At 61.1% G+C, this 19,181-nt stretch overlaps 1 protein-coding gene across 1 annotated transcript in view; it reads right to left on the reverse strand.

Annotated features, from left to right (window-relative positions):
- Nucleotides 1–2,480: 2,480 nt before the first annotated feature.
- LRP1 (LDL receptor related protein 1) overlaps nt 2,481–19,181 on the reverse strand; it is an 81,599-nt gene continuing 64,898 nt past the window's right edge. Inside the window, exons 55-89 of the mRNA XM_081249992.1 lie at nt 18,932–19,122; nt 17,870–18,053; nt 17,629–17,714; nt 17,336–17,455; nt 16,721–16,908; nt 16,379–16,584; nt 15,643–15,831; nt 14,899–15,047; nt 14,388–14,481; nt 14,158–14,274; nt 13,813–13,932; nt 13,325–13,447; nt 13,043–13,168; nt 12,538–12,654; nt 11,730–11,836; nt 11,494–11,626; nt 10,745–10,864; nt 10,460–10,582; nt 9,963–10,103; nt 9,746–9,880; nt 9,548–9,667; nt 8,280–8,548; nt 7,629–7,807; nt 7,027–7,133; nt 6,664–6,780; nt 6,023–6,199; nt 5,738–5,878; nt 5,444–5,617; nt 5,037–5,198; nt 4,452–4,626; nt 4,203–4,304; nt 3,985–4,049; nt 3,791–3,881; nt 3,547–3,691; nt 2,481–3,381 (exon numbers count right to left, since the gene is read on the reverse strand). Of these exons, the coding sequence (XP_081106118.1) occupies nt 3,241–3,381; nt 3,547–3,691; nt 3,791–3,881; nt 3,985–4,049; nt 4,203–4,304; nt 4,452–4,626; nt 5,037–5,198; nt 5,444–5,617; nt 5,738–5,878; nt 6,023–6,199; nt 6,664–6,780; nt 7,027–7,133; nt 7,629–7,807; nt 8,280–8,548; nt 9,548–9,667; nt 9,746–9,880; nt 9,963–10,103; nt 10,460–10,582; nt 10,745–10,864; nt 11,494–11,626; nt 11,730–11,836; nt 12,538–12,654; nt 13,043–13,168; nt 13,325–13,447; nt 13,813–13,932; nt 14,158–14,274; nt 14,388–14,481; nt 14,899–15,047; nt 15,643–15,831; nt 16,379–16,584; nt 16,721–16,908; nt 17,336–17,455; nt 17,629–17,714; nt 17,870–18,053; nt 18,932–19,122 (4,934 nt within the window). The 3' untranslated portion in view covers nt 2,481–3,240. The remainder of the gene's footprint in view (nt 3,382–3,546; nt 3,692–3,790; nt 3,882–3,984; nt 4,050–4,202; nt 4,305–4,451; nt 4,627–5,036; nt 5,199–5,443; nt 5,618–5,737; nt 5,879–6,022; nt 6,200–6,663; nt 6,781–7,026; nt 7,134–7,628; nt 7,808–8,279; nt 8,549–9,547; nt 9,668–9,745; nt 9,881–9,962; nt 10,104–10,459; nt 10,583–10,744; nt 10,865–11,493; nt 11,627–11,729; nt 11,837–12,537; nt 12,655–13,042; nt 13,169–13,324; nt 13,448–13,812; nt 13,933–14,157; nt 14,275–14,387; nt 14,482–14,898; nt 15,048–15,642; nt 15,832–16,378; nt 16,585–16,720; nt 16,909–17,335; nt 17,456–17,628; nt 17,715–17,869; nt 18,054–18,931; nt 19,123–19,181) is intronic.

Here is a 19,181-nt window from a genome sequence, read left to right on the forward strand (position 1 = left end):
CACCAGCACATGCCCCCAGGCATGCACGCAGGTGCATCACAGGGACAGGCCACACTGTAGAGGTGAACATACAGGCAGAGAGAAACACATTCACACAGAGAGCAGCACACACACACAGACAGGTGCACACCTAGAGTCACTGATCCACACAGATGGACACACTCGGTTTACACACACGCAGGAGCACACAGAGACAGAGAGACAAATGCACACTTTCATCAAGAGACAAGCATACCCAGACAGGTACTCAGAGCCGACGACCCCACCCTCCTTGCCTTGGCAGAGAGGCAAGCACCCACATATGGAGTTGGACACACACCCAGGTGTACGCCGGCACTGGCAGTCCGACAGACAAGCCCAGGGCACACAAAGACAGATACAGGGATGTGACAGACACAGAACAAGGACTAGGAACGCCGAGAAGATGGGGCAGACACAGAGACACCCGGACAGACAGACAGAAGCCAGGAGGCAGGAACCCGGGTGCAGGCGGGGCAGAGGGGGAGGCAGGAAGGGGTCGAAGGCCCAAGGCCAAGAGGCTCCGTCCAGAATCCTGAGCCTGGCCGAGCACAGGGGCTGCGGAGATGGTGGCGGGCAGTGGGAGAAGCTGGCACACTCAGGCCCAGGGCACCCAGGACCGAAGCTCTTCACTAGAGTCCTGGTTTTCTGGAGTCCTACCCACCCCATCTCTCCTCCTTTTGCTAGTCTCAGGTCACTGCTTTCTGTCTCCAGCTACACACACACACACACCCCCCACTCCCTGTCTCCATCTCTGTGTCTCTGTCTCTCATTCCGTCTCTGTATCAGCCTCTGCCTCTGGTTCTGCCCCTGTCTCTTCTCCACCTCTGTCTTAGGTCTCTCCGCCATCCTTGGCAGGTGAGGAGTTTTTGAGGACTGCCTCCTGGAAGACCGGCTCCTGGCCATCCTGGCGGGCAGAGGGAGGATGCTGACTGGAGGGGTGTGTGTTCCAAGCTGCAGCTGGGGGCCCCTCTCGCTCTGCCCAGGATCTTGAGGCGACAGGCAGAGAATCAGTGGCTCCCCGGGGGCGCCAGATGCGCGGCTGGCAGAAGGAGGGAGTGAGGGGGTGGGGCTGGTGGTGGTGGGTAGTAGGCAGGCGCTGGGGGAGGGAGAGGAGCCGGCTGGAGGAGGGTAGAGGGGGGTGTGGCAAATAGCCCAAGGGAAGGAAGTGAGAGGCTGGGCTGGGGTCCGCCTGGAGGTGCATAATTAGTGTACTGGGGAGGGGGCTGTGCTGGGCTTGAGGATGAGCTGCGCTGCAGGAGTGCGTACGCCACCTGGTGGACAGATGAGGACACAAGCCTCCCTCTAAGCGATCAACAAGGACGCCCCCTTTCCCCAGTAGGATCGCTCTGCCCTGGGGCCCTAGGGAGCCCGGGAGGCAGCGGAGGATCGCAGAACTGGCTTGGAAGCTGAGGCTGGAGATGGCATCTGAGGCCTAAGAGGGAAGGGGAGGGCTCTTGTTTCTAGAGGTGCTTGGACCCATAGCTTCCTCAAGAAAGGAGGAATAGACTGAGAAGGTTAAACCAGGGAGGCAGCGGGAATGAAAGGCAGTGCTCCCCCCTTGGGCTTGGCAAGGGTCCTTCAGACGTTTAAAGCTGCCATCTCTGAGCATATTTGCTACTGTGGGGAGAGCGGGGCTCTAACCCTTTCTCAATCTTGGACCATGTAAAGCGGTGTGACCTTCTTCAAGAAGTTCCCTTCTCTGGCCAGGGGCTGGAGTAGACCTGGTACCCCCTTTGGTTGTAGCAGTCCTTTCCTGTCAACCCCTGGGATGTGAGATGTGTCTGTTGGTGGACCGTGGGGCCTGGAAAACTGGTCTTCCCAGCTTTAGCTCCAGGGGCCCTCCTTCTCCTGAATCCAGGGTTCTGACTCTTGGCATCTGATTAATTACTCTCCATGAAGTGTGAGATGTCAGTGCTTCAAGAGCAAACTTAGAGAGAGCTGTATGGGACCACCCTGAAGGATTAGAAAGCTGTTCACAGCCCCAGTGTGTTCATTTCTTATTGTGGGATTTCTCACTGTGGGAGATAATTTTGGGTAGGGGTGGCAGTGTTGTCTCATAAAAGTGACAGTACAGAGAAACAGATCTTGGAGTTAGTGTCCTAGAGCCAGACAGAACACATGATCCAGAGAGGTGAAGTCACTGGTTCAAGTTCACACAGCCAGGAGAAGCAGGTCTTTCTGGTCAAGTCCAGTGCCACCCACTTCCCTGCCACAGCCCAGTGAAGGGGGATGGAGCTCCAGAAGGGCACTGAAGACCTGATGCTCAAGCCTCCCTCCAGCACAGAGCATGGCTCCCTCTGGTGGCTGGAGCATGAAAGCACAGGCCAGCTCCCAGAGTCTCACACTCAGGTAGACACAAACGGCTTTTTTCTTTCCTTTTTTTTTTTTTTTTTTACAATTTTATTTATAACAATATCTGTGTTATTTAGTTGTAAAGGAATTCAGCAAAAATTATTAAAACGTTCATATCCCCAAAACGGGGCTGCCCGCTTGCCCTGCCTTGGTGTGCCCCACTTCCTCCTCATCCCCAGGGGAGGGGAGCCTGGGGGAGTGTTTACCAAAGAAAGTCTCCAGCCCTGGGAGCCACAGTGGGGGCACTGGAGAGGGGGAGGGCCTGTCTGGTAGGGATACTGAGTGTGGCCATCTCAGAGGTGCCCCTAGAGTAGGGGCTGGGGCATGGGATGGCCTCCCCCAAGAAGAACTAAAAAACCCCATCCTTTCCTTCCTACCTCAGCCAGAGCCAAATCTTCCAGACAAGGGCAGCAAAGGACTCACCCGCCCCAGAATCCCGGGATCAGCCCTCAGGGAGCTGGGAGGGGTGGGGGGGGATGAGAGGGGAGAGCCTTGACGACGTGTCTTGCACAGGGAGGGGGAGGCAGCGCCACCAGCTCTCCCAGTGGGGCTGCAGTTTTGGTGGGAAGGTGGGAGGCAGGGCCCCCTTATACCTGTAAGTTGTAGGGGCCCCCTTCCTGCGCCCCCTCCCGGAAGGCAGCATTGGGCGGGGTGCTGAGGAGCAGGCAGGAAGGAGAACGGAAAGAGATAATACTGTGCTCGCTTGCTCGCTTGCTCACTCACATATAAAAAGTAATTCCTTCATTTTTACATTTATACATCCCAGCAGGGCTGGGGAGGGGCTGGCTGGGCAGGATGGGGGCTCCTTGAAGGACTTCTCCGGCAGGGGGCAGGAGGCTCTCTGCAGAAGTCCGATGGTGCAGGACCCTATGCCAAGGGGTCCCCTATCTCGTCCTCAGGGCCCCGGCCCAGGAGTTCTCGCTTCTCATCCGTGCTGGCCAGGGAGTGGCGGCTGCCATGACCACCCATATAGAGTGTGGCGTACACGGGGTTGGTGAAGTTGGTGGGCTGCAAGGCGACAGAGCGGTCAGGTGGGGCTCAGGGGCTGGGCTCTGTGGCCCGGGTACCCCATCCCCACCTCCATTCCATCATCCAGCCCAATACCCTTGGTCACCCCACCCACAGCCCTTTGTCCCTGTCCTGGAAGCCTCCTCCCCTGTCCTCCCAGCCCACCTTGTCAGGGTCCAGGGCGAAGTCGGCATCCAGTAGGCCCCCTACATCATCAGGCTCCCCGCCTTCGTACATCTTATAGGTGGGGTTCCCAATCTCCACGTTCATGGCCCCATTGGTCATCCGCTGATGCTGGAAGCCCTTAGCCCTGAGAGGAGGAAGGAGGTTGGGGGCAGGGATTCCAGGCGGATATGGCTATAGGGTGGTAAAATCATGGCCACCATTTTCCAGACTCCCCATAACTCACCCTCGGACTCGCCGCTTGTACCAGAACACCACTCCCGCTACCAGAAGCAGCAGCAGCAGCAAGAGCAGAGGGATTAGGATGGAGGCCATATCTAGAGGGGAGGAGGTGGGGAGCTCAGTCTGAAAGGCCAAGGAGGCACAAAGTCCTCCGTCCCAGGTCCCGGCAGCCCTGCCTCCCCAGCCGCTGCCACCTACGTCCAGGCTGCTGTTGGCCGACCACGTGCTCCTCACACCGGGGTCCCGCCATGTGGGGTGGGCACCTGCAGACAGGAGGGGCAGAGCTGAGGGGGCATGACATCCACAACCGTGGCTGCCGGGGAAACTGGGAGGGACCGCAAGATTCTGCTGATCCGGCTCAGACTTGGGGGAGGGAGGGATAATCTAGGCCCCAGTGAGGCGCAGGCCCAACTCACTGGCACTCAGGCATCATTTTGCTGTTCATGGTGCAGGAACCACCATTGCTGCAGTGGCCAACGCAGGTCAGACAGCTGGGGGCCACGCGACCATCGGAGCAGCTGCAGGAAGGAGTGAGAGGATGGGCAGGGCTGATGGAGGGTGTCTGAGATGCTGGGGAAGGGGCAGGGCGGGGCTGGGAGGAGTGGGCGGCGGGTGGGACACGGCAGGGTCTGGCCGGGCAGAATTCAGGGCGGGGCCCCACTCACTTGCAGGTGACATCCCCGCTCTGCTTGTTGACCACGCAGGCCCCGTCGAGACAGCGGCTACACTTGTTCACCTCACACCTGGGCCCCTCGAAGTAGGCAGTGCAGCGGCACTGCCGGGAGCCGTCAGCAGCCATCTGGCACGTGCCGAAGTTTTCACAGTAGCCAGAGCACTGCCCTGTGTTTTGGGGGGGTGGGAGAGGAGGTGCCTCGAACGCCACCCTCAGGAGGGTCCCCCAGAGGTTGTGGGGGGCAGCTGCCCGCCTGAGGGGACCCCCAGGCCTTTTGGGTGACTCCCACCTCCTCCCGAGCCCCTGGCTGCCCCCACGTCACAGGCTCCAAGGTACAAAGATGTCCCGGAGCATCCTGACAGGGCACTGCTTTTGCTTGAATAATCCTGATGCCAGAGGGCTCACTACCTCGGTGGGGAGTGTGCTGACCCCTCCACGGGGGAGCACTGGCAACTTGCGCCTGGCTGGGCCGCAAACGGCCTCTCTCCAGAGAACTCGCACCTGTGACATCAACCTACGCTCTCAGACCCCCAGCTCCATCATGCCCTGCCCCAGGGCCCAGGGACGGCTCACTCACGGTACTGGCAGCGGTCGCCCAGGAAGCCAGGCAGGCATCGGCACTGGGGCTGGTTGCCCTGGTTGACGGTGCAGGTGCTGTTGTTGGCACAGTACCCCGCACACACCTGCTGGGTGCATTTGGGGCCCGTGAAGCCTGTGGGGCACCGGCACGTGGGCATGCCTGGCGGGAGAGGATGTGTGAGCGGGGCTGTGGCCCACTGAGCCACCCTGCCCTGTTGCAGGGGAACAGGGCTGGGAGGGCCTGGGCGGAGGGCAGACGGCAGAGGAAAGCGACACGGGGTTGGGGGCAGGGGTGAAGTAAGGCCGGGAAGGGGCGGGGGATTTGTCTGAGCGGAGGCGGCTTGCTGGAGGGGCTGGGAGCCCAGGGGCCGGGAGGAGTCCCAGCAGGAGAACTGAAGGCCGTACCGGAGGGGGAGGCAGCACAGGTGCCCCCGTTGCGACAGTGCTCCCAGCACTGGTCCAGCTCACACTTGTCGCCCGTGTAGCGGGGCTGGCAGCGGCACTTGGGCTGTCTCCGTGCATTGAGGAAGCAGCTGCCACCATTGAAGCACTGCAGGTTACAGGTTCCGGGCCGAGGAGCTGCAGGAAGGATCATGGTGGGGGTGTACAGAGCCGGGGGGTGGTGAGGGGAATTCAGGTGCTGTAGGGAGGAGGGCTCTGAAGCATGGGATGGGGGACCGGGGAGGGGCGTGAGCATACCGTCTGGCGGGGGCGTTGGCGAGGGCACAGCCACACAGGTGCCATTGTCTAGTCGCTTCCCGTTGGGACAGGTGCAGACAGGTCCACTGGGGCTCAGCAGGCAAAGCCACTCGCACTTCTTGCGGTCACAGGGGTTGGTCACTGCAGGTGAGGGCAGGGGTGGGAGGATGCTGAGCCCTGTGGACCCAGAACCTCCCCTGCCCACCAGGACCTGAGGCTGCAGCCTGGAGACTCAGCACCCACTGGCCTTCCCTGCCCCAGCCTGGGCTCTCTGTCTCCACTCACCTTCAGGCTGCTTGTGCTGGTGGTACAGGACCACATCCGAGGCGTGGCTCAGGCCCCCCGTCAGGTTGATCAACGGGCTATGCCCAAACTTATGGATCTTGAAGACACGATTATTGATGTAGGTGACGCCATAGATGTAATCCTCAAAGACATCGATGCTGAAGGGGTGACTTAGGCCTGCGGAGGGGTCAGAGGGGACTCAGGCCCTGGTCGCACTCTCCAGGACACTGGGCCCCAAGGCTCCCAGGTACCTCTAACTCAAACATCCCAAAGCAAACTCTCCTCAACCTGTTCCTCCTGCTGTGGCCACTACTGGCAAAAGGTCCCATCAGCCCTAGACATCTGGGGTCAGGATCAACTTCTGCTCCCTCTTCTCACATTGGCTAAGTTCCTATTATTACCCATATTGCCTCCACTCAGCTCAATATACTCATTGGTAGAATGAATGAATGGAAAAGTGGCCCAGAGGGTCAGGGTGAGCCTCAGGCCTGCAGGACTGGTGCAGGGGGTGTCTGGTTGGGAGGGGCCTGAAAGGCACTGCAAGACTGTTGAGGGCCAGGCTGAGGAGGATGGTAGGTGCTAGGTGAGGCCTTGGGCTCAGAGGGGAGGACAAGGGCCCGAGGCTGCTGGTGGACTCTGACCTCGTTTGCTGTCAGCAGCCACGATGGGGTCAGTGCCGTTGAGCCGGATGCTGCCAATGACTGAGAGCTTGGCATCCGCCCAGTACAGACGTTCATTGTGGTAATCCACGGCCAGGCCTGGGGGAGCAGAGAGCACCGTGAGGCCCAGCCTCCCTGCCCCAGGCTGTGGGAGCAAGCGGGACTGTCTCCATGTTTGGGACAGTTCCACCCTGCTCCCATGATCACTCCCAATCACCTCTTCTGGGAAAAGCCTCTACAACCCATCTGTCCCATCCCAGTCCAAGCCTCTTCCCCTAACTTTTGTGTGGCCCCAGGCTCAGCGAGCCTACCCCTCCCACATCCCCTGCCCACTCCTGCACGGACCTGTGGGCCATTGGATGTTGTCCTGTACCAGTGTCTCCCGAAGGGTCCCATCCATGGCTGCTGTTTCAATCTTGGGGTGGTTCCCCCAGTCTGACCAGTACATGGTGCTGGGGAGGGAGAAGGAGTGAGTGTGGCTAGGACCTGGGCTCCCACAGGAGGCCACTCAAGGTGGGCACAGGGCACAGAGACTGCTGGGTACACAGAGAGGAGGGTGTTCTTGTCCACCTCCTCCAGAGAGAACTGGGGGGAGTCAACTTCCTGACCTGGTTAAAGATCTTTTACTCTAAAACCACACTGTGCTGCTCCAGAGTCGTCTAAGTGGGCAGAGCTGCCCCCTGGAGCAGAGAAGCCCAGAACCTGGCTGCCCATGTCAGCCAGCCAAGTGGAGGTCAGGCCCCACCTGAGCAGGCCAGCAGGACCCCAGGCAGCATCAGGGAGGGCCAGGGCTGGGCGCAGCCTGGAAGACCCAGGGGCCTGCGGAGGACTCTGACCTCAGGCTGGTCTGGGAGAGGAAGGACAAGCCGGGGGATGCTGGGCACCCACCTCCAACCCAGGGCTTCCTAGCCCCAGCCCAGATGCCTCCCCCCAGGACCCCTGCCCACCCCCTCAGCGGGTCCACCACAATAGCGTGGGGCTCGTCAATCATGCCGGAGATGAGCGTCTTGCGGTTCTCGCCCTTCATCTGTGCCACTTCAATCACATCTCGGCCCGAGTCGGTCCAATACACGTTCCCGGCAACCCAGTCGATGGCGATGCCCCTTGGCATCTTGAGCCCTGAAATCTGGATGAGGGGGTTATAGTTTCAGAGGCTTCCACCTTTCGTCTTCCTGCCCATTGTCCAGCCCCCCGACACCCGGCCAGCCTGTCCCTGCTAGATATCACGACCCTGATTTATTGAGGAACAGAGTAAAGCCCAAAGAGACGAAATAGGCTAGTAAGATGGAATAGGTTAGTTAGTGGGCTGGCTGTGACGATCAGGAACTGAACGTGGCTCTGATGCTGCTGGCCAGGTGCCCCCTGTGCCTTGTAGCCTCGGGCTGCCATGCGGCAGAAACACCTACTGATGATGGTGCTGCTCTGTCTACCTGCTGTCCGTGCCTCATGACGTAATCCAGAATCTGCCCTGCGTGCCAGTCTCACCCTTTGCCCCTTCTGCTGTCCTCTGCAAACTCTGCTCTGAACAGTCTGCTTTTTGGAATCTTCCCACCCAGCCCGTGCCTCCATGTAGGCCCCACCCCAGGCTGGGTGCTCACATTAAGGTGGGTGACACCCCGGTCAATCTGTCGCCGGTGGCGATTGGATGTGGTGGGAGGCGCAGCAGGTGGCAGGCTGCGGTAGGAGATGGTGCCCGTGTGCCAATTGGTCCAGTAGACGCGGCCAGCCTTGACATGGACATCCATGGCATCGATGCGGACACTCTCATCACCCTGGAAGGCCTGCTCATAAGCCGAATGGGGGTGACTGGGGAACAGGCTTCGGATCTCATTGTCATCAGCAATGTACAGGACCTGATACTCAGAGCCTGGAGGGACAAGAGACCAGATGTTGGCGGGGGTGAAAGGTGGGGCTGGGGGCTGTTGCGCCTGGTGCTGGAAGGAGCCGCCGCAACGTGCTCCCCACCCAGCCCAGCGCCTTTCACACTAACAGTGTCTCTTCTCCTAATCGAACCATCTGACCCAGCCAGAAGCCTCTGTCATCCGGTCCCAGAGCCAGGCTTGAGGACTCCAGCCTCAGCCCTTGGAACTCCCCCCCTCCCCCGCCTCCCCTCCTCTCCTCTCCTGAGGTGATCTAGTGTGACCTGCTGTCCCTCCTCCTCCAGCCTCATGGCCTCTGCTAGCATCACCACGGTCCCTGATCCCCACTGATATCTGCTTGCGGGTGCACACACATGTGGGGGTGTATGAGCATGGCCATGGAGGGAGGCAGGTGTGCATGGGCATCTGAGTGCACTTGGGCACATGTGGTGGGGTTGTATGTGCACAGTGTGTGTGTGTGTCTGGGTGTGCATACATGGATGTGGGGTGTGTTTGTATACAGGCATGAGGAAGGTGCAGGTGTGCGTCAAAGCATATGTGGGTGTAGAACTTACATGTTCTCGCCAAAACAAACAAACAAAAAAGTAAATACGTGAACTGATAACTGTTAACTCGATGGGGGGGGATCCTTTCACGGGGCGTATGTACATCAAATCATCACCTTGCACACATTAAATATCTTACAATTTTGTCAATTATACCTCAATAAACCTGAGAAAAGCATAATGAGAATATGCAGGTGGGGTACACTTGGCTCTGTTAAGTGTGGTGATGCACACCTGCGTGCTCTCCCCCCAAACTTCCTCAGCCCCAGGACCTCTGGCCCCTGCACGGCTGCCAGAACGGAGTGCAGAAAGCTGTACTGCGGGTCTGGAATTCCAAGCTTGGGCAAGGGTGCTTGGAGGAAAACACAGCGTTCCAGGTCCCGTTTCTTATCCTGGCGTTGTAAGCCCCGCCCCCTCTCTCCGTCCTCTCCCAGCTCCTACCTTCCGCCTTGCAGGTGTTGTGCGTCTTCATGAAGTTGCGCGCGCAGCTGCACAGGTGGCCACCCTTGGTGTTGTTGCAGAGCTGTGAGCAGGTGCCGAAGCGCAGGCATTCGTTGATGTCTGGGGGTTACACAGGAGGGTCATGGAAAGTCTTGCGGCTGGGGCTTCTGCCCGCCCCGCTGGGCCCCACCTTCCTACCCTGGCATCCAGGCTGGCCTGGCACCGTGTGGAAGCCAGAGCGGCAGGCACAGTACGCGGCTTTCTCGGTGCGCACGCAGCGTGCCTCATCCCCGCAGATGCTGGCGTTGGCGGCGCAGCTGGTCAGCTTGGGGTCTGCAAAGACAGAGAGTCTAGGCCTGGGCTTCGGCTCTCAGCCCCTCCCGGCTAAACCCTGCCCCAGCACGCCGGGTCTCACCGATGCTGCAGCCCTCCTCGTCAGAGCCGTCCCCGCAGTCATCGAACATGTTGCAGCGCAGGGAGGAGGAGAGGCAGTGCTGGTTCCGGCACAGAAACTCCTTCTTGTCTTTGCAGTGGGGGGTCTGGGCTGTGGGCGGCTCTGGGGGAGGGCGGGGCTTGAGGTCCGGGGTATTTACCACCCTGCCCCCCTCTTCCCACTGGAACCCCCAGTCAGTCACGGGTAGAGGGGGTCCCAAGCCTGGCTGTCAAGCTTCAGGGGAAGCTGGTTAAACATCCAGATTCTCAGTCTCCACCTCAATACCTTCCCCAGGGGCTTCTTTCCCTCCAAAACAGGGGCCCCAGGCTCCCGGCAGTGGATCCTCCCCTCTTCTGGATCCTCCCCTCTCCCGGTGAATCGGCTCAACAGATGATGAGCCCACTTGGCCCAGCCCCACTGCCTGTGCAGCACCCCCACTCTAGGCTCCCCAGGCTCCCCCTTACTGGCCCCCTGCTCACCACAGTCCTCCTCATCAGTCCCATCCCCGCAGTTGTCCGTGCCGTCGCACTGGCGCCCGATCCACAGGCAGACGCGGTCGTTCTTGCAACGGAAGGGCCGGTTTGGAGGGCACACGAACCTGGCTGCAGCAGCGAGAGGAGACAAGTCAGAATCAGCCTCGGGGGCGGGGGCGGGCCGAGGGCCACCAGGGTGTGTCAGAACCCCGCCTCCGCCCCGACAGAAGCCCCGCCCCCGCCTTGGAGCCCTGCCCCGTCCGAAGCCGCGCCCCCACCCAGGAGCCTCACCGCACTCCTCTGGGTTCTCGTCTGAGTTGTCCCCGCAGTCGTCCTCGCCGTCGCACTTCCACGCTAGCGGCTTGCACAGGGTGTTGTTGCACTGGAACTCGTCCAGGGGGCAGGTCCGCACTGGGCGTCAGGGGGAGCAAAGAGTAAAGAATGAGCCCTGAGCCCCAGGCTGCTGGCGGCTGGGTCTTGCCCTCCCTCCAGGGGCAGAGACCTAGAGGGAACACGCAGAAAGCGGTGGTACCACCAGATCGAACCCGAGTTTCCTAATTTTCTACCAGCCGGGTAAGCTGGGCAGAACTGCCTCCTCTGGTATTTAGGGGAGAAGAGGCATTTTTGGGGAAGTGTCCAGAGGGGTCCAGAGAGCCCTCTTTCTCTGGTGGTGCGGCAGGGCTCCGGTGTGGCAGGGCTACTGTAGTTCAATGGCAGGTACACTCAGCTGGGAGTCAGGAGACCTAGGTTCCAATCCCTGTCCTTAGCCCCCCAGCGCAGAGCTAGGACATCTGCCCTCAGTGCTCCAAGCGCCAACCTTCTCTCACCCGGCCTGCCCACTGCCCCAGGAAAGGAAAGTGAGCAGGGACTTTATTTCTCAGGGCAGCTGACTGCTGTGTTGGAACTTGTGGGGTGGGGCCTGGGTGGACACAGCCCACAGGTTTTTCTGCTGGATTTCAACCCAACTGGCTCCTGATTAAGTGCTATTGCGGGGTGGGGGTAGGGTGGGAGGGCCGGGGAGCCGAGCTGGAGGGGCTCACCGCCAGTGCTGCAGGCTTCCTCATCACTGCCGTCCATGCAGTCAGCATCTGCATCACAGCGCCAGCGCAGGGGGATGCAGTGACCACTCTTGCACTGGAACTGGTCCATGTCACAGCGGGGGGTGCAGTCTTTCTGTGGGCGCAGGAGCAGCATCCTGGTCAGACCTGGGCACCCCTGCAGGCCTGCCCTGACTCTTCTAAGGCCATCCCTCCCTCCTTCTGGTCTCCCTGCCCACCTCGTCTGAGCCATCTGCACAGTCATGATCCCCATCACATTTCCAGCGCCCAGCGATGCATCGGCCATTGGCACAGGAGAACTCACTCTCAGAGCAGGGCCGAGGGGCTGGGAAGGACAGGGGAGAGACAGGCCCCAGGAGGGTGGGCATAGGGACTCAGCCCTCGAGAGCATCTCCAGCCCTTGCAGAGCAATATCACCCATCCCTGTGTCCCTGAAGGCCACAGTTGACTGGCATAATGACCAAGATGCTCAACTAATCCCGGGCAAGCCAACTGGCTGCCCTCATGGGACCAGTCGGGCCCAGAGGGCACTCACACTTACCCCTCTGGGGCAGACACATGAGAGAGGGCACGGGTCCCTGGCCCTGCCCTCAGGACAGACTGTGTGTGGGGAGGGGAAGGGAGGGACAAGACCACTAAGGCAAGCACCAGGGTTTAGGGAGAGGCCAGTAAAGGATGATGGGCTGGCACAGCACGGGGACAGGTGGGCTCCGGGGCAGCAGCAGGGGATGTGGTAGGAGCACGGGCACATCAGAGACACCTACCTCTGCAACCCCCAGAGGACAGTGTGAAAATGGAGAGAAACATGAGATGAGGTGAAATGGCACAAACTCAAATACACAACATGGAGCGGGGTGGGGTGGGGTGGGGTGGGGTGAGGCGGGAGGGAGCTCCTGACCCCCAGCCCTGGGAAGCAGCCACCTGCTCTAGTGCAGCCTGGTGGCAGTAGGGGCAGGGGTACTGAGCGGGGAGGTCTCCTGGGGGAGGACACCTGCTGGGCCAGGTGGGACGGGGTAGGGGACATACTGCAGCTCTCCTCATCAGAGTTGTCGCCACAGTCATTGTCGTAATCGCACTGCCAACGGCCCGGCACACAGCGGTTGTTCTTGCAGCGGAACTGGTAGGGCTCACAGGTACGCTCGTCTAGAAGAGGCAAGATTGAGGGGCAGTCAGGGACAGAGTCGGGGGCAGACATCAGGGCCCCGGAAGGTGTGGTCAAGATGGCCAGGAGCGGGAGAGTGGGCATTCCAGCCTGACCAAGGTCAGCAGTGGGAGTCCAGGCCGTGTTCTGAGATGTGGAGTCTCTGGGACCTTCTGGGGCAGGAGGGACGCGAGTGGAGGGAGCTGCTTTGGGGAGGGGATCGACAGATCCCATAGGTGGGCAGGTGTGTGCTGATGAGATGCTGGCAGGAGTCGGGGCGGGAATTAGACAGGAGGTGGTGGGCACAGGCCATACGGGGACGCAGGCGGCAGGCAGCCCCAGCCCTGCCCGTCAGGTGCCTTTCCCTGGAGCAGGGCTTGGGGAGCTCACCACACTCCTCTTTGGGCTCATCCGAGCCGTCCCCGCAGTCGTCCTCTCCATCACACTTCCAGCGCGCCGGGATACAGCGGCCCGAGTCCTTGCAGCGGAATTCATCCACTCCGCAGGTCATCTGGGCTGCAAGGGGGTGGCCCAGTGATGAGAGGGAGGCTCCTTTCAGGAATGCACTGTGAGGGTGAGGTCTGGGTGGGAGCGGCCACCGAGGGGGGTCACACGTGGGGGTAGTGGGAGCAGCAGACACTGTGGAGGGGGGGTGGGCTCCCGGAGACTCACTGCAGTTGGCGGGCTCGTCACTGCCGTCCACACAGTCGTTGTCCCGGTCACAGACCCAGACTCGGGGGATGCAGCGCTTGGTGATGGAGCACTGGAACTGGTTGGGGGCACAGGTCACCTCGGCTGTGGGGTTGGGGAGAGAATGAGGACCTGCCCATTCCACCTCCCCCGCACAGTTCAAGATCCCCATCTTCTCCCTCTTCCAAGCCCTGGCCTTGTCCTGGTCCTGCCAGCAATTTCTTGGGAGGAAGGAAAATTATCTTCAATTTTGGTGATTTTGTCTTCTGGATCTGCACATCTCTACGATGTGCGTGATGATTTTACGAGCAAACCAAGTCACACCCCATATAATTTATGTTGCTCATCTAGTAACATTACTTGAGAGCAGCACGACCCCTAGAAGAAGTGGGGGCTGGATTTCAATGTGAATTGTGTTTCCGTGCCCGTTTTCCACACCCCCCCTCCCTGCCACCGCCCGGGGCACTCACGGCAGTCCCTCTCATCCTCCCCGTCTCCGCAGTTGTCCTGCCCATTGCAGCGGAAGATGCCCGGAATACAGCGGTTGGTGTTGGTGCACTTGAACTGACTGGGCAAGCAGACGTGGATGTCTGTGGGGGTGGCAGGAGGGGAGGGTAACTAACGGTGGATGCAGGACTCGGGAAGGGCGGGGGTCCCACTCCCTCGGGGGGAGAGCGCAGGCCCAGGGCTGGAGCAGCAGGAGTCCAGCCTGGAGAGGTGGCCGCTGTGGGCTGAGCCTCCTTGCCCTGGGAGCGTGGTTACCAAACCCCCAAATCCCGGGGAGGACAAGGCGGGGCGGGAGGGCAGCCCTTTACCGCAGTTGGCCTCGTCACTGTTGTCCTGGCAGTCGTTGTCCCCGTCACAGATGAAGGCAGGGTTCGTGCAGATGCCTGTCGAGCACTGGAACTGTCCTGGGCGGCACTTGAACTCAGCTGCCGGGAGGGGAGGCTCAGCATCAGCAGGGCCGGGGGGTGGGCCACTAGGGGCCTCGGGAGTCGGGCGGCCCTGACGCAGGACCCTCTTGCCACCCCGCCCGGGCACTCACGACAGTCCGGGGGCTCGTCCGAGTGGTCCCCGCAGTCGTCCTCCGTGTCACACTTCCACCAGAAGGGGATACACTTGTCGTTCTTGCACACAAACTGGAGGGCAGGTGGGGGCGAGAGGGGTTGGTGGGGGTCTGGGGAACTCAGGAGGTTTTCTTTCGAGGGGCCGGGATGTCTCAAAGAAGCAGGGGGGTCAGGTATCTTGGGGGGAGGTTGAGCTGGATGGGAGGTTGGGGTGTGGTGAGCACAGGAAGGCCAGGCGAGGGGGCATCTGTGTGGAGGTTTGGGGGGGGAGTCAGGGTTAGGGGGTGGGGTGTTTGTGTGAGGTGACGGGTGTAAAAGTATTGCTGTGGGGAGACAAGAGGTAGGCAAGAAATGCGGGGGTGTTAGCGTGGGAAAACCAGATGTGTGAGGACAGTAGGGCGGGTGCTGGGGTCCCAGGAGGAGTGCAGGTAGTGGTGTGGGAGATCAGGGATCGAGGCATGGGGAGCGGGGTCTGGGGAAGAATCTCACCTGGCTGGCCGTGCAGTTGGACACACAGTTGCGCCCATCGCCACCCAGGTAGAAGTTGGTGGGACAGGCACACTTGTGGCCGCCCCCGGGGGACAGCAGGCACAGGTTGCTGCAGCCGCCATTGTTGACCTTGCAGGGGTGGTTGGGCACTGCCAGAGGAAACGTGGTTAGAGGGTGGCAGACTGGCCCAGTTTATGGACCACTGCTCCCTGGGCCGCTGGCCTCTGGCGGGGCGAGGGCAGTGCTCACTGGTAACACGTTTTCTGGTCTTTCAAAGGCTGCCTGGCCCATCTATCCTGGGCAGAGGTGGGATGGGTCCAGACCCTGCTCTTTCAGGAGAGAGCTGAAGCCAGAGATAGGAGAGGACTCTGCTGAGGTCCCAGGATCAGGCTGGACCCAAGCCCCGCACGCGGCCTCCCCTGTGCTCTCCCCCTCAGCTCTGGCCTGCCTACCTTCGGGGTCTGGCCTTGGTGGTCTCCACCCAAACCTGCTCTACTGGACGGCCTCAGGGCCTCGCTGCTACAAGATTCTAGGGCTGGACCCAAGCTGGGCTGTAGCTCCTGAGAGCCAGAACATAGCCTGCCTACAGGCCTCCGAATCTCCTGGTGTCTGCAGGCACTGCTTGGTCAGTGCTGGGGAAGGGGTGGGCTGGAATCCCTGCTGAGACAACAGGGCCCCATCCCACCTCAGGGGCCCCTCGTGCCTGGCTCATCAGGGGTCGGCTCTCGGTCCCCGGCCGCTTACCGTCAGGCTGGCGCAGGGCATGGAAGACATGCAGGTCCATGGGCCGGTGCAGTGTGCTGATGAGGAGCGTCTTGTTGGTGCCCGTGGTCTTGTGGGCTCTGTTGATGGACTTTGTCTCCCAGTCGGTCCAGTAGACATAGTCCTCGAACAGGGTCAGGGCGAAGATGTGCGGTATGTCCTGGCTCAGCACTGAGGGTGGCAGGGGGCCGGGGGACAGGCCGGGTGGCCGGTCAGCACCGAGTAGTACTGGGCGCCTTCCCTACTGGGCCCTTAACCCCACAGCAACCCTATGAGGTGGGCACTAGCCCAGCTCCAGCCCCTGGCCGCACAGCTGGCAAGTGGCAGAGCTGAAATGCAACTCCTGGCCTGTCTGACAGCAGGTTCCTGCCCAAATACACTCTACGGTTCCCTGGGAGGGAGTGGGGGCGTCCTGGGTACGCCAGCCCCAGCCCTTCTGCTCCCACCTTCCTCGGGGCCTGTCATCTGAAACTGTGCATGGGAAGGTGCCTCTCTCTCTCCTTCCCGAGGGAGCTGGTGGTGGCCTCATGCCTGGGCGGATCCAGGGGGCATATCCTGGGGTGCTCTGAACCCCCAGACCCCTGGTGGGTGGTGTCCTCAGACCATGCCTTCTGGCTTTTAAGCCTACTCTTGCCCCAACGGCCTGATCCCCTGTAGCTTCAGAACCCCCATCCCCACTAGGTCTGCTGTGCCTGGGCAGCCTCACTGGCACACTGACCGACGTGACGGTTGGAGCCATCCAGGCTGGCAAACTCAATGTAGTCCTCACGGGCGTCGGCCCAGTAGATGCGCTCAGTGACGTAGTCCAGTGTCAGGCCGTTGGGCCACGTGATCTTGGTGTCCACGATGACACTGCGGCCAGACCCATCCATGCCGATCCGGCCGATCAGTGAGTGGTCCCCCCAGTCTGTCCAGTACAGGTACCTGTCAGGTGGGTGAGCAGTGAGCCCTGAGAGATCCAGCAACTGGTCCCACCAGGAGCCTGCAGGGAGGCTGGGTCTGGACGCCCGAGTGTACCAGCTGCTTTCAGAGGTTCCCCCAACCGTCCTCGCCCACGTACCCATTCTGCACGTCCACCACCAGAGCCCTGGGCTCACGGAGGCCAGAGCTGACCAACACCGTGCGATAGGCCCCGTTGAGCTTGGACACTTCGATGGTGTCCCGGCCTTTGTCACACCAGTATAGGTTGCCGCCGACCCAATCCACAGCCAGCCCGTCGGGGTTGCTGAGGCCCGTCCTGTGCAGCACCTGCGGGCAGGGGCAGGGAGGAAGGGCCCTGGGTGAGTTGGGGCAGGACTCTCAGCCGCTCTAGGAGCACAGCGGATGGAAAAGGCCCAGGCCCGGGCATGGTGTCAGCCCAGGCTCGAGGAAAGGGGTCTCTGGATGAGAGAGACCACAACCCAAACCCCACAATGCCTGGGAGCACAGGTTTAAGGGAGGTCAGACAGAAGGGGAACTTACTGCTAATTAGGGAAAGAGACAGGAATCTCCTAGACCTCGCTCGTTGGGCTTAGGGGAGAGAGGAGTGAGGACAAGCAGAGTCCTGCGGTGACTCAGCGTGGAGCGGGGAAAAGGAATAATTCAGTGGGGTGGGTGAGAAGAAGGGGAGATGACCTTGAAACGGAGAGGGCCCTCTGGGCAGGGACACGGGCTGACTCTCTGCCCCCGGCCTCACCTGTACATTGCTCCCGTTAAGGTGCATCCTTCGGATCATGCTACCCTGGGTTGTCACGTCTGTCCAGTAAATCATCTGCTCTCGGTAGTCAAAGTCCAAGGCGACAGCGTTGTTTAGGCCCTTGGTTTGGGGGGTGAGCAGAGAGGAGACCGAAGAGTCAGGACGTGGACGGCGGGAGAAGTCAGTGGGGGGATGGCCATGGGCCCGAGTGCGGAGAACGAGGGGCTGTACTGGGTGAGCGACATAGCTGTGGGTCTGGGGAGGCAGTGGGGTGAGGAGGGCGGGTCTGGCACCTGCTTAAGCAGCGTGTAGTTGGACCCATCCAGGTTGAGCTTGCGCAGGTAGTACCGGTTGGCAAAGATCAGAAACGGCTCCTCGTCTGGAGGCAGAGGAGGCCGGCTCAGCTGCTGGCTGGGGCGCATTCTAGCACCCCCGGTCCCCAGCCTGCCTTCAGCCCTGCTGTTCCAGCCCGCCCGCCACAGCCCCTGGCTGCCTGCCAGGGCCAACGGCACACCCTCTAAGCCCCCGTCTCACCAGTCACAGCTTTGCAGCTATGGGGGTCGCCGCCGCGGGGGGCATAGCCCTCCACACACAGACACTTGTAGCTGCCGTGGGTGTTGATGCAGCGCTGGCTGCAGGGGAAGGTGGTGCTGCACTCGTCCACGTCAGCGCACGTCCGGCCGTCGTCCTTCAGGCGGAAGCCAGGGCGGCAGCGGCACTGCGGGCACAGGGAGCCTGGGGTGGGCACGGGCAGGGGTCTGGGCCGCCCCAGGTACCGCAGGCCTCTCACCTCGAGACCGAGGGTCAGAAGCCCCCTCCGCCCTGGGTGGCTGGCTGTGACGGGGAAGCCCAGCCTCACCGAGGGAAGCAGGCAGCACACAGGCACTGAGCTGGCCCACGCCAGCCGTCTGGCTCTCACCCCCACCCAAACCACTGGCGTGAGTCCCCAGTGACTGCCACGACTCTGCGTCCCGAGGTCGAGGCTCAGGCCTCCTCTTACGTGACCCGCGAGCCTCATCTGACAGAGCCCATCACCTCTTCCTCCAGCACTTTCTTCGCTTGGCTGCTCTCCTGCCCCCAAGGCTGCCCCTGCTCAGGCTCCTCTGCTGCTCCCCCCTCACCTCACTGCCCTCAGTGTGGCTGAGCACAGGGCTCAGGCCTCGGACCGCCCTCTTTTTCATCTACACTCGCCCCCTTCGGGATCTTATCCAGACTCATGACTTAAATGCCGTCTCTATGGTGATAGCTCCCAGACTCTCTCTCCGGTCTGGCCTCTCCCTTGAACTGCAGACCTGTGCATCTGGTGCCTGCTTGACATCTGCATTTCCCTCCTTCTCTCGTGCCCCTGACCTCATCTGCCAGCAAAGCCTGCTGGCTCTACCTTCCAAACAGATGCAGAACCAACTAAGCAGAGATTTCTGTTGTGCTCCATGCTGGGTCCCCAGTGCCTAGAACACTGCCTGGCAGAATAGGTGCTGAGTTAGCCCTTGTTGGATGAATGAACGAATGAATAAATGAATGAATCAATGAGGGATGGAGAAAGGAGTCCCAGCCAGGCTCGGGAGCGTGGAGGCTCCCACCCGGGGCACAGCACACCTTGAAGCCGATCTTGAGGTCCTCGCAGTCCTGGCTGCAGCCGCTGAGCTTGCGGCTGAGACACTCGTTGACGTGGCAGCCGCGCTCGTCTGAGCCATCGCCGCAGTCGTCCTGACCGTTGCAAAGAAGCGCCTCGGCCACGCAGCGCCCGCTGCTACACAGGAACTGTGAGGAGGCGTTGCACTTGTGCTCTGGGGGGACGGAGGTGGCAGGTCAGCCAGGTCCTGGGCACTCTCGGGGATGGGGCCAG

This window comes from Mesoplodon bidens, assembly GCF_964165515.1.
Source record: "Mesoplodon bidens genome assembly, chromosome: 11".
In the NCBI taxonomy this organism is placed as follows: domain Eukaryota; kingdom Metazoa; phylum Chordata; class Mammalia; order Artiodactyla; family Ziphiidae; genus Mesoplodon; species Mesoplodon bidens.